The sequence below is a fragment of the Lachancea lanzarotensis genome, scaffold LALA0S01 (genome assembly GCF_000938715.1).
Source record: "Lachancea lanzarotensis genome assembly LALA0, scaffold LALA0S01, whole genome shotgun sequence".
In the NCBI taxonomy this organism is placed as follows: Eukaryota; Fungi; Ascomycota; class Saccharomycetes; order Saccharomycetales; family Saccharomycetaceae; genus Lachancea; species Lachancea lanzarotensis.
The window spans coordinates 21,557-38,659 of NW_019212879.1; the positions used below are offsets into that span (position 1 = coordinate 21,557).

The window sequence follows — 17,103 nt, forward strand, 5'->3', positions numbered from 1 at the left end:
TTCATTCAAGTTACATTAGCCTAATACTCTTGTATGCTTATCCGACACGTAACAGTTATTGTGCATCTGTATAGCTTCTCGAGAAATCGGTATCGAAGAATTCGTCCACAGATGTCCCCGCCAGAGATTGACTGGTCATATTATTTAGCACGTCCGACAAATCTAGAAATCCCACGTCTTTCATGTCAAATTCTCTTCCATCAAATGAACCATCTTCTGGCATAGCAATTGGGCTAAGAGAAGCTCGGGGGAACGGAACAGAGCTCTGTTTTTGTGTGGAATCGGGACTCGAAACCCCCATGACCTCTTCGGAACTTATCATATCTATGAGTTCAGTAAGCTGCTCGTTAAAGTTGCTAGCAGCTGCATTGTATTCCGAGATTATCTGTAGTATCTTCAAGTTGTTGTTGATAGCATCGAATAAGCTTTCAATGTCCCCAAGATAGATAACGTTTGTTTTCATAAGCCTTTGACAGTATCCAGCTAAAACCAGTATGATTGTAGCGCTGTAGATGTAGTGGCAGTCTAAAAATGAGCTATTTGCCATTTTACCATCGTGATAGAGTCGGGTTAAAATCCCACTCTGAATCTCTGCAGCTTGAATGCATGATTCGAGCAGAATACGCATCAAGTCAAACTGACGTTGTTCGAATATCTTTTCTTTATCATCTCTTCTGGTCAGAATGGCGTTGAACAAGTACAGTAAAACAGGCCTAGTGGTGATTATAATCGAATAATTGTAATTGATATGCAAATTGACTGTTGATCTTATCAAACCTGTCTTAATATTGTTATAATCAAATTTGAGTTCATCAGGAAGTATATCAAACCAACTCTTCAGCCGCTTCAATACGGTGTAGCAGTTGCGCAGAAATGAAAACGAATTTTTAGAGTATATCATGGTGATAACTTTTGTTGTGATCATAGCAAGTCTGGCTTGGGCGGCAAAATGATACATATCTAGCGATCTTGTGGTCTGTGCTTCTTCTGCTTCGTTGAACATTGGAACATTTATTTCACGCTCATCTATCATCAATGGAAACCCGAACCTCACGGCGAGTAAGCGATCATATATGAAACACAACCAAAATGTACGACTTTCCCTGTCCGATCGCGTAGTCTTATGGTATCCGAGTGCAAACATAGTTCGAATGGCAGTCCCTACCGTTGTGAATGCAAAAATGGTTTTGTTCTGCGACAAAGAAAAATAAGCAATGCACAATAAAGACTGTACTAACGAAGCATTTGCAGCTTGGTCATACATGTTTGCCAGATGCCCATAGAGCGATATAGCAGTACGGTGAAATTTCAAACTCAAAGATTTCGAGTCCTGATTCTTTCTGTCAAACAGGGAACCAAGTGCCAAGTAGCTAAAAAATCTAAGAAGCTCGATTGTGAAGGCGAGCAGCTCCAATGGTTGATGTGGCACCTGTTCATCGTATATCACGTGTTTGACGGTATTTTCGAAGTACCGCGCTTCAATGTACATGTAATCAGCACCAATCATCCTGTAGGCATTATCGATAAGTACTTTGGCATCTTCTATGTCTGGAAGACATTCTGCGGCCAGATTTTCGACGTATTTCCGATCCAGGCTAAATTCGATGTTATTGGGCACCAAACCCTTAGTGACAGCTCCAACAGGTAAGCCCCCATTGCGAGAGTCCGCTAAGGTTTGCTTCAGCTTCCTTAAGAACTGAGCACAAGCAGACATTCCCAGATATTGACTCGACGTTTTTGGTCCTGAACTTTTTGGACGAAACTCCATACCATGTGGGGGTTCTAAAAGCGGATTCATTTCTGAGGTGCTTAGTCCTTCATCATAATCAGGGGTCGTTTCTACTCTGGATTTGGTCAGTTCTGCTTCTAGCTCCCATATTCTATTTTTCAGAGAGGTTACGTACCTTTCCGTGACTTTGGTCGTCTTGGATTTTACTTTTGTTTTATACTCACAGTTCTGGGGTTGGTCGATTTTATTGCAATATTCGCATGGTAGATCACCAGAGCATTTCTTCTTTCGTTGCTGGCACCTAGTGCACGCTTTGACCATTTTTTTGTTTGCCATTTTCCATGAATATTTGATTGATCTTTTTGTCTACTAATCAAACGTCAAAGGGTAGTCTTGCTTGCGATCATCGAAGGATAGTGTGCTACATTAAAGAGGGCACTGGAACATACTCACAGAGACTGTATAGAGATAGATTAGTAACTTTCTATTGATGTGGACTGATGCAATTGTTCAGTTCGTTGAGATTAACTTGTTTAACGAAGAGTAATATTAAGGATTATTGATAGACGTCAAAAATATGAGCAGCGGTCTTTTCACTTCCAAAAATTCCGCCTTAATATCGATCGACGATAATAGATAGCTCGCGGCTAAAGCAGCAGAGTTGGCGTATATAACAATGAGGAAACGAGCACAACGATCGATATGTTCTGTCTCTTGAAGATACAAGCTCATCAGATCGGCAACCGATAATGGATACTAAGAATACTTACGAGCTGACTATCAAGGATGGCCAGGAAATATCAGCAGAGCTAGGGGAGCAAGCTACGATTACGGATTACTACATTGACCCCGAAGAAGAGAATAAGCTTGTAAGAAAATTGGATAGGCGTTTATTGCCTATGCTTGCGTTTATGTATTTTCTTTCGTCGTTGGATCGTTCCAATATTGGTAATGCGTACACCTCGGGTATGAAGGAGGACCTGGCTCTCACATCCCGCCAGTACTCTAATGCGGTATCGGTATTTTACTCAACATACTTGGCTGCGGAACTGCCTGCCGTTTGGTTGTTGAAAATCGCTAAACCTCGTTACTATATGTCAGGGCTAGTATTTGCGTGGTCCATGATAACGTTGTTTAGCGGCTTTGTACAGAGCCACAAATCTTTGTTGGCCACAAGAGTGCTCTTGGGGGCTTTCGAAGGTGGGTTTTTCCCCGCGATGACTCTTCTCATTACCATGACCTACAAGCCTGAAGAGCAGGCTAAGAGAATAGCGTTCTTCTTCGGTTCCTCCGCCTTGTCAGGAGCTTTCGGAGGGCTCATCGCCACTGGTTTGGCGTCTGTCAAGAATGCAGGTGGGCTAGAGGGCTGGAGGTGGCTTTACATCATCGAGGGTCTTATCTCGGTGGGAGCTTCAGTTTGGCTATTTTTTGGTCTTCCCGACAATCTAGAGCACTTGACTTTCTTGAATGAAAAAGAGCAGGCAGTTATGGCCTTGAGGTCCAAGCAACGAATCCAATACATGGGAGCGAACCCTGCATTTAGCTGGAGTCAAGTGCTGCTAGCGTTCAAAGATCTCAAGACTTATTTTGCGTTCACAATCCAATTCTGTCAGGATATTATTCTATATGGCTTCAGCACTTTCTTGACTGCAATCCTCAAGCTGGGTTTGGGATTCGGATCAAGAAAAGCTCAATATATGAGTGTACCGGTGTACATTCTAGCGGCCATAGTGTTCATGATTTCAGCGTACCTGAGTGATCGTTTCAAAGTTAGAGGACCGATTTTTTTCGCCTACAACCTGTTGGGAGCAGCTGGTTATATTATTCTACTTTCTGTCAAGAATGACGCGGTCAAGTACTTTGCTTGTTATTTGATAACGTTTTCGCTTTACACAGGAACCGGACTGAACATTACTTGGTTAACCAACAACGTTGCGCCACATTACAAGAGAGCGACAGCTTTAGGATTGAACCAGACTTTGGGCAATCTGTCCGGTGCTATTGTAGGACAGGTTTACACGAAATCACCTTATACTTTCGGAAACTCTTTTTCTTTAGGGTGTATTGTACTGTCAAACATATTGACGTTACTTCAAGTAATGTGGCTAACGAAGTTGAACCGGGAAAAGGCTGCTATACTTGCGGGTACCAAAGAAGACAAGAAGAAGGAAAGAATTGGAGACGAAGCTCTGGACTTTAAATATTGCTTGTAATAGACTTTTAGAGAGGCAGAAACATTGTTTGATTATGGGAAAATTGCATATTTTTAAGTGAAGCTTTCGGCAAGCAGTAGTTCAATTCGTGTACTTGCTTTCCGCCGAACAAATGGGAAACATTTGAGGTCGAATCATTACGAAGCGCTTCCTTGGAAGTAATCGGCAAGTTATGAAAATTGGTTTTCACATATATAATACAGTTTTGCCAAGAGAGATCATGACTACCAGTTCTCTCGAGTAGAGATTATCCCTAATCAAGCATGCACGTTTCAGCAAAGTACAAAACACCTATATATTCCTCGTACTCTTTCGTCTTCCTGTGTGCAGCAACTCTAGAGATTGATTTGACTGATCGTCTTCTCGAGCCAAAATGAGGATCCTGCATAGAGAAATAGAGCAAAGGTAGCGGTTTGAAGTATTCTAGTGTTCCGCAATAACCTGGTGATTCGTCTTCTATGTTGGAAAAGGCCAGCTCGATTCTAGGTATTGATGTGCTCTTCCTCTGCACGATAAGACTTGAGTTCGCTTGGTCGAGAGAAAACTCAAGAGATAAGTGAAATACCTCGCCAATTGAAAAGCCCATAGGGCTCTAAATTTCGCATCAGACGAGCTCAGTTTTGCCGCCACCAAATGACTGTATCTGAGCTAGTTGTTCAGCATTTGAACGTATTAATTTGTTTGTCGGAGATGGCGTACCTTCTTTTTCCGACTTACTAGATTAGCAGAGATAGACGAAGGGAGACCCTGTTCACACTATAAAAGTCAGCAAGACATCGAAGGAACTGGACGGTTAGCTTTAATCCTTGTCTTCAAGATCCGTCGACCTCCACTTAGATCAAAAATGAGTAAAATAAGAATAGCTATCGATAGAGGGGGAACATTCACAGACTGCATTGGTAACCCGGGATCCGGAGATGCCAAGGACGACGTGGTTATAAAGTTGTTGTCTGTGGACAGCAAAAACTATCCAGATGCACCATTGGAGGGTATTAGAAGACTTCTGGAAATTTTCCAGAAAAAGACCATTCCAAGAGGTATTCCTTTAGACTTGTCCGAAGTAGAGAGCTTGAGAATGGGAACTACATTGGCAACCAATTGCGCACTTGAACGTAATGGCGAACGCTGCGCCTTTATTACCACCAAGGGTTTCAAGGACAGTCTCTTGATAGGAGACCAGACCAGGCCAAAAATTTTTGACTTGAGCATCAAACGTCTCAAACCGCTCTACGACGAAGTCATTGAAGTCGATGAAAGAGTGACCCTAGAGGACTTCTCAGAAGATCCAGAAAATTTCAAGTCAAAAGCTAACCCTAACGAGGGCGTATACGTGGGCAAAAGTGGAGAACTCGTGCGAGTTTTGAAAAAACCCGATCTCTCGGCTTTACAAACTTCTCTGTTATCAGTCTATGATAAAGGCATCCGCTCAATCGGAATAGCACTTCTTCATTCCTACACTTATCCAGAACATGAGGAGGAAGTTGCGAAGCTGGCCTCTGAGATCGGCTTCACCCATATCTCTTTATCGTCACAAGTTTCGCCGATGATCAAGTATTTGCCTAGAGCTAATAGCGCCATCGCTGACGCTTATCTGACACCCGTCATAAAAAAATACCTGGATGGTCTCCAAGCCGGTCTCATTAATACTCAAAACACAAGCATTCAGTTTATGCAATCCGATGGTGGATTGGTAGAGGGCTCTAAATTTTCCGGCTTAAAGTCGATTCTTTCCGGTCCTGCTGGAGGTGTAGTTGGCTATTCAGCTACTTGCTATGACGCTGAAACTAACACTCCTCTCATAGGTTTTGACATGGGGGGGACATCCACAGACGTCAGTCGGTACGGCGAGGGTAAACTGGATCATGTCTTTGAAACTACCACCGCTGGCATCGTAATACAAAGCCCTCAACTAGATATTCACACTGTTGCTGCTGGTGGGAGTTCAATGCTGTTTTGGGAAAATGGTCTTTTCAGGGTCGGGCCTGAATCTGCTACAGCCGAACCTGGACCAGCCTGTTATCGTAAAGGTGGGCCTTTGACTGTTACAGACGCTAATCTATTACTAGGACGCTTGGTTCCTGAATTGTTCCCAAAGATTTTTGGTCCTAATGAGAACGAGTCTCTGGATTTGGATGCCACCCGAACAAAATTTGAAGAATTGACAAAAACTATCAACGCTGACCTAGGTACGGCTTATTCGGCTGAAGAAGTCGCATATGGCTTTGTTAAAGTTGCAAACGAATCAATGGCCCGTCCAATCAGAGGTCTAACGGAAGCTAAAGGTCATGTTATTTCCACACATGAGCTTGTCACGTTCGGCGGTGCAGGTGGACAGCATGCTGTTGCAGTGGCTGAATCCCTTGGAATCAAAACCGTTCTTGCGCATCGTTATTCTTCGATTTTATCAGCATACGGAATGTTCCTTGCAGATGTTGTTGAGGAAAGCCAGGAGCCTTGCTCATTTGTTATGGACAATGCTGATGCAAAGAAGGAAGTGATGAAGAAGTTGGCGACAATCGTGAGTAAAGTCACAACTAACTTGACGAAGCAAGGCTTTTCTTTAAGTGACCTGCATTTCGAAAAGTATTTGAACTTGAGATATGAGGGCACTGAAACAAGTTTAATGATACTTCAGGATGGTGAGGAATGGAATTTCAGTAACGACTTCGCAGCGTCGCATCTAAGAGAATTCGGGTTTGTCTTCAAGAACAGATCAATTATCATCGACGATGTGAGGATCAGGGCTGTGGCAAAGTCCCCAGTCAGATCTACGAAATCGATCACAAGGGAACTCAACTCCCTTGCCAGTACTGATGCCAATACTGGAAGTGATGTCGCATTTCACAAGGATGTCTTTTTCGAGGGCAAGCTTGTGAAGACTCCTGTGTACCGAATCGATAACACTTCGAGTGGCGCACTCATCAAAGGTCCCTGCATCTTGGCTGATGGAACTCAAACTAATATCATCCCAAGTAACGCTTCGGCGGCGGTTCTCAGCTCTCATATTGTCATAACGATAAACTCTAAGACAAAGGAGGACGATAAGGCTGCAGCGTCCAAAATTGATCCTGTACTACTTTCGATATTCAGCCACAGATTTATGGACATAGCCGAACAAATGGGCACACAGCTGAGAAAGACCTCAGTATCTACAAATGTCAAAGAGCGACTAGATTTCTCCTGTGCCCTGTTTGACCCAGACGGAAACCTTGTTGCGAATGCACCTCATGTACCTGTACACCTGGGTTCAATGTCTACATGCATTTCTGTGCAGGCCAAACTATGGAAAGGAAAACTGAAGCGTGGTGATGTTTTATTTTCAAATCACCCTGAAATGGGTGGAACTCATCTTCCAGACATCACCGTCATAACACCGGCTTTTTCTGATACGAACGACGAAATAATATTCTACGTGGCTTCAAGAGCCCATCATGCCGACATTGGTGGTATTCTACCTGGATCCGTTCCTCCTAATTCTAAGGAACTTTTTGAAGAAGGTGCAGCCATATATTCAGAACTTTTGGTGAAAGAAGGACACTTTGATGAACATTTGGTAGAAAAGCTTTTGCTTGAAGATCCCGCCCAGTATCCCGGATGCTCAGGGTCTCGGAAAATAAGTGACAACATCAGCGACCTCAAAGCTCAGATCGCCGCAAATAACAAAGGAATTCAGTTAATTGCAAAACTGATGAAGGATTTCGGCATTGAAGTTATAGTAAAGTACATGCTTGCAATTCAGGAAAACGCCTCTTCCACTGTGAAATATGCCCTCAAGCAACTGACAGAGCATTTCAATGCTTCCGAGTTCAATGGAGAGGACTATATGGATGACGGTACTCTGATCAAACTAAAGGTCACACTTGATATTGAAAAAGAAGAATATGTTTTTGATTTCGATGGGACTTCGCCGCAGGTGTATGGTAACTTGAATGCACCCGAGGCAATCACAAATTCAGCCATTCTATATTGCTTGCGTTGCTTGGTGAATAGGGACATCCCATTGAATCAAGGTTGTCTCAAACCAGTGACGGTAAAGATACCAAAGGGATCTATTTTGAGTCCTACGAAAGGCGTGGCTGTTGTAGGGGGTAATGTTTTGACTTCCCAGAGAGTCACCGACGTGGTTTTGAAAACCTTCAAAATTATGGCCGATTCCCAAGGTGACTGTAACAATTTCACGTTCGGAACGGGTGGTAAAGACGCAAATGGAGAAGTGGTCAACGGGTTTGGCTACTACGAAACGATTTGCGGTGGACACGGAGCCGGCGCGGATTCTTGGAGGGGCCCTGGATGGAATGGAGCACACGCAGTTCACACGAATATGACAAACACGAGGATGACGGATGTAGAGATTTTCGAGAGAAGATACCCTGTTATTTTGCGCGAATTTTCTGTGCGCACTGATTCCGGCGGTAATGGAAAATACAGCGGAGGAAATGGGGTACTCCGTGACATTGAGTTTCGCAAGCCTGTCCAAGCTTCTATACTGTCTGAAAGACGCGTCGTTGCTCCTCATGGCCTCAATGGAGGTGGCGACGGTGAAAGAGGCCTCAATTTATGGATACGCAAAGACCTTGGATCTGTCACGAATATTGGCGCCAAGAACACGATTAAGGTTCATCCCGGTGATAGAGTTATTATAATGACACCTGGTGGTGGTGGATGGGGCAAGATGGACAATAAATGACGTCCATAGGGGTTTGTTTAGCCTTTTATATAAACCCACCACATAGCAGAATTGATTGACAAAAAGAATGCCTAAATACATCAGATCTTTTCAGCTACTCGTGAAATAGCGGATAATGATATGTGTAATGTCTTTAGAAAGAGTATTAACACATTGTGGAGCTTGCAGATCGTCGATGCAAATGCGTATGATTTTGGTTGAGTTGCTTTCACAGGGGCAATGATACTTTACCGCCTGTGAGCGAAAGCTGTCCATCATATGTTTTATTGAACAGGACGTAAACTGACATCGGAAGATTACTTGACAAAAAAGGCTGTCTTGGCACGCAAACAATATATTATTTAGGTACTGAGAGGAAAAACCGTTATCAAGGGCTGTCACAAGAGCTTGCTCTCTTGACGGTCTCTCGTCTAAAAAATTGTAGCGTGCTCAATACAGGCTTTTAAAGAGCTAACGCGTTTGTTTGTGAATCTGTCTTTCATAATACAGCGATATTCTAAATTCTTAAATACCAGTACTGAAGGCCTGCATTAGTTTGCAATTACTTTTGCTTCTCAGTACCAGGAAATGGCTTGAGCTCATATTATAAAGACATTAAATGTCTGAACTCCACTCATCCAGACATTCTCAGCAATCAATTGGCATAATTCGGCGCTATTCACACGCTATATGGGGACTCAAATGGTAACGTTAAAAACATTGTAGTACAAGGTCAAATGGGCAGGATGAACTCAATATCTTCCAGGTGACAGAGCTGAATGAGAATGACTAACCTTGGTCGGGAAACTCATCCTACGAAATAAACAATTGATGAAACCTCTGTTGTACGAGATCGACCTTGCATGTGTCATCTCTGCTCGTCCAGAAAGTAACCTGTTCATTTGGGCTGTGTGATTGGTAGCTTTCGGCGACAAAGCGTAGCGGACATCATGGACATGCATAAAGCACTGAGGGCATTAAGTTTTGAGTTGAACGCTTTTGAGACCCTTGCAAATCGAATTACACCAGGTCCCGTGAAGTAAATCAACAACTTAATCGACGCAGTTAAACGCGGCGCTTCGATGCCTAGATGACCGAAATATGCATTTTCCGCTGTCGATGATTTTATGTCAGAATGGAAAGAAGTCACTTTTGGATGACATGCGGCTGAAAAGGTGATGCAAGCATTTGTTGCTTATTTAAGTAGTGTACTTCTCCATGCTAAGAGACAAAATCAGTAGTTTAGATATCTGTTTGCTGCGATATTGCCTGTCCTTTTTTGACCGTAGGAAAAGCATCCAATAGCGAAAGTAGCGCTGAACTCGAACATTTGCGTTTCGGATAACTCAGTTCAAAAATAGCAGGAACAGCAAAGATTTTCAGCAATTCCTGATGTTGCATCCTAGACATCTTGGCTACAAGAGGTCAGAAGACTCGATAAACTATGGACTTTTTCACCTGTCGTCCCTGACACAAATGACTTTGGCATCGCCCTAACCCCGAAATGAAATTTCAAAAGAATGACATAAACAAAAAATATCTGCTTGAGCTTATCCCAGTTTCTTTTCGATTATTCACCAACTCTGTGTTGTTTTGAGATCTGTCTTCTTGATACGTACGTATACCGACCAATATCCTGCGATAAACAATTTCAAGTCGTTTCGGTATCGACAAAACCAATGGAACAAAAAAGCATTCCAGCCGGCGGCGTAGGGCATATTCCCAGACCCTGGATAAGATCGCTAAAACTTCCTTGAAAAAATGCGCTCATCGCTGTTCAACAAGTGAGATAGGTGTTCTACAAGTCGCCAACTACGTTTTTACGATAACACCGACATCCACTCACAATGACTCAATCTTTTTTTCGACACCCTGCTTGTTCTTTCCAATGTCGCTGCAAAGAGTTGGAAAATTCAGTATAGAGAGCTCACGCCATCAAAGCTCGGATAACATAACCCCGCCAGCCCTAAAGTTATTCTTCACATAGTCCTCTAGAAAGTATATCAAAATTTGTTCTCGAGGAAGTACCCGTGCATGTACGACGAAGAACGGGCCTATAATTATGCAGGCGGCCTTAGATCTGCGAGAGGAGATAAAGATATTTACAGATACTATGGTGCCCAACAAACAGAACAGAGTGAACCTATCGACAAAAGATCAAGAACATAGAGCCGTTCGTCACTTACGTCGGTCTTAACCGACGGGGTTAATCGGCGGTCTCTTCTATAATCAACATTCTTAGAAGCACGTAAACGGAATACAAGCTATATAAGTACCGTCTGATGAGTGATGTTGTAATGATTCTTGGTACTAATGTAGACTTTGAAGTGTATACAAGAATTAGGCAAACTTCGCTGGCAAGATGACGCACGCTACGGATATTTCAAAGCTAGGAACAGGAACACAGCTAACGCTTGTGGGCAGAAACACCAAAGACCAACACGGATTTGTCAATCCACCGCTGTATAAGGGCTCAACAGTCATCCACAGCACTCTGCATAGTCTTGAAAACAAAGGCGGTAGGTTTTTCTACGGAACTGCTGGCACTCCAAGCATCGAAAACCTAGAAAATGCTTGGAACCATTTGACTGGGGCCGCAGGAACGGTTTTGTCTCCTTCGGGACTAGGATCGATCGCTCTAGTGATGTTGAGTGTAGTAAAAACAGGCGACCATATCTTGATATCGGATAGTGTATATCAGCCTACCAGACATCTGTGTGATGTTGTGCTGGCCAAATTCAAAGTCAGCATCGAATACTACGACCCTTTGATCGGAGTGGGTATCGAAAAGTTGATCAGACCCAATACATCGCTGATTTTCCTAGAAAGTCCCGGCTCTCAAACAATGGAGATTCAAGACATACCCGGTATCGCCAAAGTGGCCCGCAAACACGGTGTTAAGACAGTCCTCGATAACACCTGGGCTACGCCGCTCTTTTTTAAGGCCCATGCTCACGGAGTTGATATTAGCATCGAAGCAGGCACCAAATACGTCGGGGGCCACTCAGATCTGCTTCTTGGATTAACATCGGCAAATGCCGAATGTTTCCCCGCGCTCCGCAGAACCTACGAAACGTTTTCGATGATGCCAGGTGCTGAAGACTGTATGGCGGCGTTGAAAGGACTGCGGTATCTGCAATTAAGAGTCAAAGAAGCCGAACGGAAGGCCTTGTATTTGGCAAAATGGTTGGAGACCAGGCCAGAGGTGGTCAAAGTTCTTCATCCGGCACTCGAAGGCAGCCCTGGCCACGAATATTGGGTTCGTGATTTTGAGGGATCCACGGGTGTTTTCACTATACTGCTTCGTGAAGGCTTCAGCAGAAAGAATTTCGAAGCCATGCTCGAGAAGACGACTGTATTCAAGCTGGGATTTTCGTGGGGTAGCTATGAGTCGCTTTTGACAACAGTCAATCCTACATCATACAGAACCGCAACAACTTGGGACCACAAAGGTGCAGCAGTGAGACTTCAAATCGGAATGGAGGATCTAGAGGATTTGCAGCGCGATCTGGAACTCGCATTCGAACGTTTAACTGCACCTCCAAACGCCCGTTTGTGACCACTTTCAGTGTATAGGTACTTATGCATATCATAGGCACGGACTTCTGGGCCAACGCGTCGGACGGCGGCTAACTGACGTAGCGCATTTATAGAATAACAAGTCTTTGTATTTATCGATTTCATTCTCTACACTGAGGTCGAAACAAACACTGATTTTGTAGGATCTCTCTAAGCAACTTCATAGTGCACAAACCAAAAATCTTATCTTTTCGAGCACTTGTGAAAGCTGTGAGTCCTGCTGTAGATTATAGTGAAGCATGTAAATACATGAGCTGCTTATTCAGACAGTCAACGTAAAGCTGCTTTACAAGCCGCGAATAGCTATACAAAGTTTGTCATTTTCAACCGCAGGTGGTTAAATTCTACCATAAAGTCCTCCCACAATTGATCCTCAGTCATCATTCGTACTAGATTTGATAGAGAAGACAAGGAATTTTGATACTTACTATGTAAAGACCACTACCTGCGCCAAGCCTAAGGCTTCGATATAATGGCCTGACAATCGCTGTCGACCACCACCTTCGAATGTTTGCACCTTCTGAATCGTAAGATTTTCACATCTTATTTACTGTTGTGTCTTCGTAACTTGATAATTGTTCGTACGTTTAAGCAAAATGAAAGAAAGAAAAAAAGATTCAGTTCCTCACTTTTTGTGCATCATATCGGCCTGATTTTAGCAATATGGTTTTCTCAAGACAGAATGATTAGTCCCTCAAGAACCTTGGGCTGATTTCTGAGCTCTGCTTGATGCTGACGCTTCTTTACGCTAAATGTGCTTTCTTTATCGGTGAAACTTCGAAAACGTAATTAAAGTGGTTTGCAGATCGTCCACCACTCGTTCGTTCGACTGCTGGCAATAGGAAGAGCCATTGCGTTATCGCATATCCATTTCGAAACAATGTCTGCCACTTGTCCGAGCTGAATCACAGGAGATTGACAGAATACTGACTGCACGTTCCTTAGGCTTCATTTGTATGTTGGCATCTACAAAAGCCACGGATGAATAATGAATCCTATCATTTTATATCAAGGGAAGACAAGCTGAATCTTTAAGTGCTCAAAACCCCACGGAAAGCTTCACAATACTTTCTGCCGAAGTTTCGCGGTTTGGACAACGGGGCTTTCCCTTGACACATTTATTAATGAAAGTGATCTTATGATATTTGTTAATGGCAACATTGACATCGACGTCGAAAAACCGCGGTTAACGAAATGCATATCGATCATGGAAAACCTACTGCCCTCGACATTGTGCTACCTTACGCTGGAACTTTTTCAAAGCACACCATCCACCAAATTCGAGTTGAAATGATCAAACGCATCTTATTTTCCACCGGTCACAAGTGAACAGAAAGATGAACATCACACTCGCCAATTGTGCGTGTGGATTTGACAAAATGATGCGGATGTTAGTGAAATTTGCCCCAGAACTTTGTTGGCTGTTCCAGCTTCAATAAAACCGGTGCCGATACGTCCAGGTATTGAACTAAGCCCTGTTAGATCACGGCACTAAACGGACGAAGCCATGACTGCCAGTTCAGTGCCGTGAAAACCCGATGCCGATACAGCTTCAACATAGCCTCAGACACGATTCAAATGTCGAACCCGTATTTTCCACCTACACTCTCAGATAGTTCCAGCTGCATTCAATGCTTGCAGCAACCTCTTAAACATCTGATTGTTGGAAAGCGCAAACGGAATGAGCCTCAAACGGAAGGATGGCACCGCCCCATCCTTCTGTCCCTCCTACGTCCTAACAATTCCCAAAATCTACGCTTCATCCAAAGTCCGAATAATTTCCGGATGCTTCCGTCTCATAATCTTCTGTCCTACTCATCTTTTAATACACCTAAGGCATAAACTTCGGTGCGGAATATAGCAAGACAAGAGAAAATTACGAAGTGGCCAAACTACACATGCAGAGAGAAATTTACGCTCAAATCCAACTAGGCACCTAACCATAGTTTTTCAATCCGCCCTGATGGTGACAATAGTGCCGTTAAACGCTGTTTGCTCACTTCATTTCCTGTTCTCTCTGGTAGCACCCGGTTCAGCTCATTATCTCCATTATCTCCGCTGTTCTTTCACCACGTTAAACGTGATTCAAAATTGGTGAAGGATTCCGATGGCATTATGACAAATTCATCGATCTGGTGCATCTACATATAACAAAGCCTTTAATTTCGCCAAGAGTACCGGAGATTAAATCTAAATGAGTATCTCATCAAGTCTTGGCAAAGTAACAGGAAGATGGTAAGTCTTACAGCTAACAGAAATGTTTCCTCGAGGCAATCACAACACTCGAGCGAATCCGTTACTGATGGTTTCATCACTCCTGAAAGAGACATGGAGAATGAGGCAGGCAAGAGTGAGAGTATAGGTCCAGAATCGGAATCTGACCCAGAAGGCAACGGTAGGTTTTTGGTCGAGTTCATGGATGATGACCCTCAAAAGCCACTCAACTGGAGTGTGAACAAAAAATTATACCACACGATGATCTATGGTATTGCTACGTTTGCAGCGCAGTTCAATTCAACAACCACGGCACCGTCAGTTTTACACTTGGCACATTACTTCGATGTGAGCACAGAAAAGGCCTTGTTGTGCACGTCGCTGTACGTGATAGGTGTTGCTTTTGGACCGATGTTCTTCGCACCGCTTTCAGAAATGTACGGACGGAAAATAGGTGTGTTTGTCCCGCTGTTTTTGTCCATGGCGTTCACGTTGGGATCTGCAAGATGTAGCGACTATCCCAGTCTTCTCGTTACCAGATTTTTTGCCGGGTTTTTTGGAGGCAGTCCGGTAGTGTCGTCTGGTGGGGTTCTTGCAGATATTTGGCCAATAAGCTTAAGGGCGGTGGCTTTGGTATTTTACGCAGTGTTCGTTGTGTGCGGTGTTACGGTAGGACCAGTAATATCTGCTTTGCTAACTTACCAAGTTGGCACCGATGAGTGGCGATGGCCCTTGTGGTTTATCTGCATTGTACAAGGTGTTCTTCTTATAGTCGCTGCTTTGACAGTTTCTGAATCGTATGCCGGGGTAGTACTTGCAAAAAAGGCGAAAAAAATACGTAAGGAATCTGGAAATTGGGCATACCATGCAGCGCACGAAGAGTGGGACCTGGACTTCAAAGAGTATGTTAGTATTCATCTTTTAAGGCCCTTCGCGATGCTTGCAACTCCGATTGTGTTTGCGCTCGCATTATTCGCTAGTTATGTTTTTGGCGTCTTGTACCTAATCGTAACTTCGCTACCTTTGACCTTCGAAATGACAAGAGGTTGGAAAGGCACTGTCACTAATGTCCCTACTCTTTGCATGCTGATCGGCGTTCTATTCGGTGGTTCCGCCAACGTTTGGGGAGCTTTAAGGTATAGAAAAATACTGCTGAAAAATAACGGTGTTCCAGTTCCAGAGGAAAGGTTCCCACCTATGATGATGTTTGGGTGGTTAATGCCTGCTGGAATGTTCATATTTGCGTGGACTTCACAAGAGAGAATACATTGGATTGCGCCCTGCATAGGTATCGTAGTCATGTCCATTGGATTTTTCGTCATTTTCCAAGGCTGCCTCAACTATCTGGTCGATTCGTTCACGAAGTATGCGGCGTCTGCTATTGCTGCCAATACGTTTTTAAGGTCAATTCTGGGCGGAGTTTTTCCTCTTTTTGGGCGCGCTCTTTTTGAAAACCTAGGGGTGCCATGGGGTGCCTCGACAATTGCATTCATTACCCTCGCAATGATACCTATACCATTTGTTTTCTATGCTTTCGGCGCAAAAATTCGCGCGAGAAATCCTTACATTAAACGAGTCAGTTAGTATGTCACAGGCTACATTTAGCATAAACCTTCTATCCCCGGACGGAGGTCGCAGTGTGGGTTTCAACACCAAATTAGTCAAAATTTTAACGTGGCGGTCTCCTGCAGCTTTTGGCTTGTTCATTGTATCTACTGATTGGAGGTTGGTCAAGCCGTTCAACGTTTTTTGTACCGTCTGAATTGAATACACAGCTAGCGTGCTATACCTGAGACTCAGGACACAAAACCTTAATAGATTCGAAACTTCACTAGAGTTTTTCTGCTGCACTCCACGCTTAATCGAAAAATCTCACTACAAGAATAGTGATCAACGCAATTGACCAGAAAGTTTCTCCGTTATTATGTTACGTCAAACTCAGTGCAGAAAAGGCCTGTTCTTCTAACCAAGTCATAAAATGATTGCATTGCATTATTTTGCAATCAACTCCCCGCCGCTGATCGATTTGTCGTCTGTATGTTCTCAAATTTATAGATTCATCGCCAAGCAGACCGAGCCTCATTTTCTTTCTCAACCCATAAACTTTACTGCTGACCTTTTAAGCACGTCCTTCTTCTGTAACATAGTAGATCACGGTGGAGAAGAACGCTCTGTGAGCTGTTCTTAGGAACACATCATCTTAAACACCTTTTAGTTAAGAAACATTCTGTCCATTTCTTGTTAGCTGTTGGATGCTGATCGAACACTAGCGCCGAAGATTACGATCTCGGTGTAGTTAAATCAACCAAACTATAACCCTGTTTGTGCCCTTCGATGATACGGCGAGACAAGTCAGTAGACGGATTGTCTTCCCTGCCCTCGAATCGAATACAAGGCATGATAGAATTGCCAAGAAAATGCCTGTTGTACAGGATTCAGCAGACTGCTGCAGTTAACGTATACGATTCTATGTGTACTCGTGTACAATAGAAGCTCCATGTACACTGTTCAAGCAAAACGATGCGAGACGCTCTTGGAGCTTTTCGAGACAAATTGGGATCCATTGAGGTATTCGGGATACAGCAACTCTTCCACAGAATTGCGCAAGCCAGAGAGGTAGCGTAGAAAGTTTTACTTCTTTCAACATTGAATATGGCGACATTTAAACTCAACCCATATCGACGCAAGTGTGTACAAGATGC

At 43.5% G+C, this 17,103-nt stretch overlaps 5 protein-coding genes across 5 annotated transcripts; 4 read left to right on the forward strand and 1 right to left on the reverse strand.

Annotated features, from left to right (window-relative positions):
* Positions 1–55: 55 nt before the first annotated feature.
* Positions 56–2,065, reverse strand: LALA0_S01e00298g (LALA0S01e00298g1_1; the record flags this gene model as incomplete). Its single annotated transcript, XM_022774094.1, has 1 exon — positions 56–2,065. The coding sequence occupies one exon, from the start codon at positions 2,063–2,065 to the stop codon at positions 56–58; it is 2,010 nt and encodes a 669-aa protein (XP_022626225.1).
* Positions 2,066–2,478: 413 nt separating this feature from the next.
* LALA0_S01e00320g (LALA0S01e00320g1_1) lies at positions 2,479–3,942 on the forward strand (the record flags this gene model as incomplete). Its single annotated transcript, XM_022774095.1, has 1 exon — positions 2,479–3,942. One exon carries the CDS (start codon positions 2,479–2,481, stop codon positions 3,940–3,942), a length of 1,464 nt encoding a protein of 487 aa, XP_022626226.1.
* Positions 3,943–4,786: 844 nt separating this feature from the next.
* On the forward strand, positions 4,787–8,629 carry OXP1 (LALA0S01e00342g1_1; the record flags this gene model as incomplete). Its single annotated transcript, XM_022774096.1, has 1 exon — positions 4,787–8,629. The coding sequence occupies one exon, from the start codon at positions 4,787–4,789 to the stop codon at positions 8,627–8,629; it is 3,843 nt and encodes a 1,280-aa protein (XP_022626227.1).
* A 2,341-nt stretch (positions 8,630–10,970) lies between these two features.
* LALA0_S01e00364g (LALA0S01e00364g1_1) lies at positions 10,971–12,167 on the forward strand (the record flags this gene model as incomplete). Its single annotated transcript, XM_022774097.1, has 1 exon — positions 10,971–12,167. One exon carries the CDS (start codon positions 10,971–10,973, stop codon positions 12,165–12,167), a length of 1,197 nt encoding a protein of 398 aa, XP_022626228.1.
* Positions 12,168–14,419: 2,252 nt separating this feature from the next.
* LALA0_S01e00386g (LALA0S01e00386g1_1) lies at positions 14,420–15,985 on the forward strand (the record flags this gene model as incomplete). The annotated part of the gene is made up of 1 exon (XM_022774098.1): positions 14,420–15,985. The coding sequence occupies one exon, from the start codon at positions 14,420–14,422 to the stop codon at positions 15,983–15,985; it is 1,566 nt and encodes a 521-aa protein (XP_022626229.1).
* Between the last annotated feature and the right edge of the window lie 1,118 nt (positions 15,986–17,103).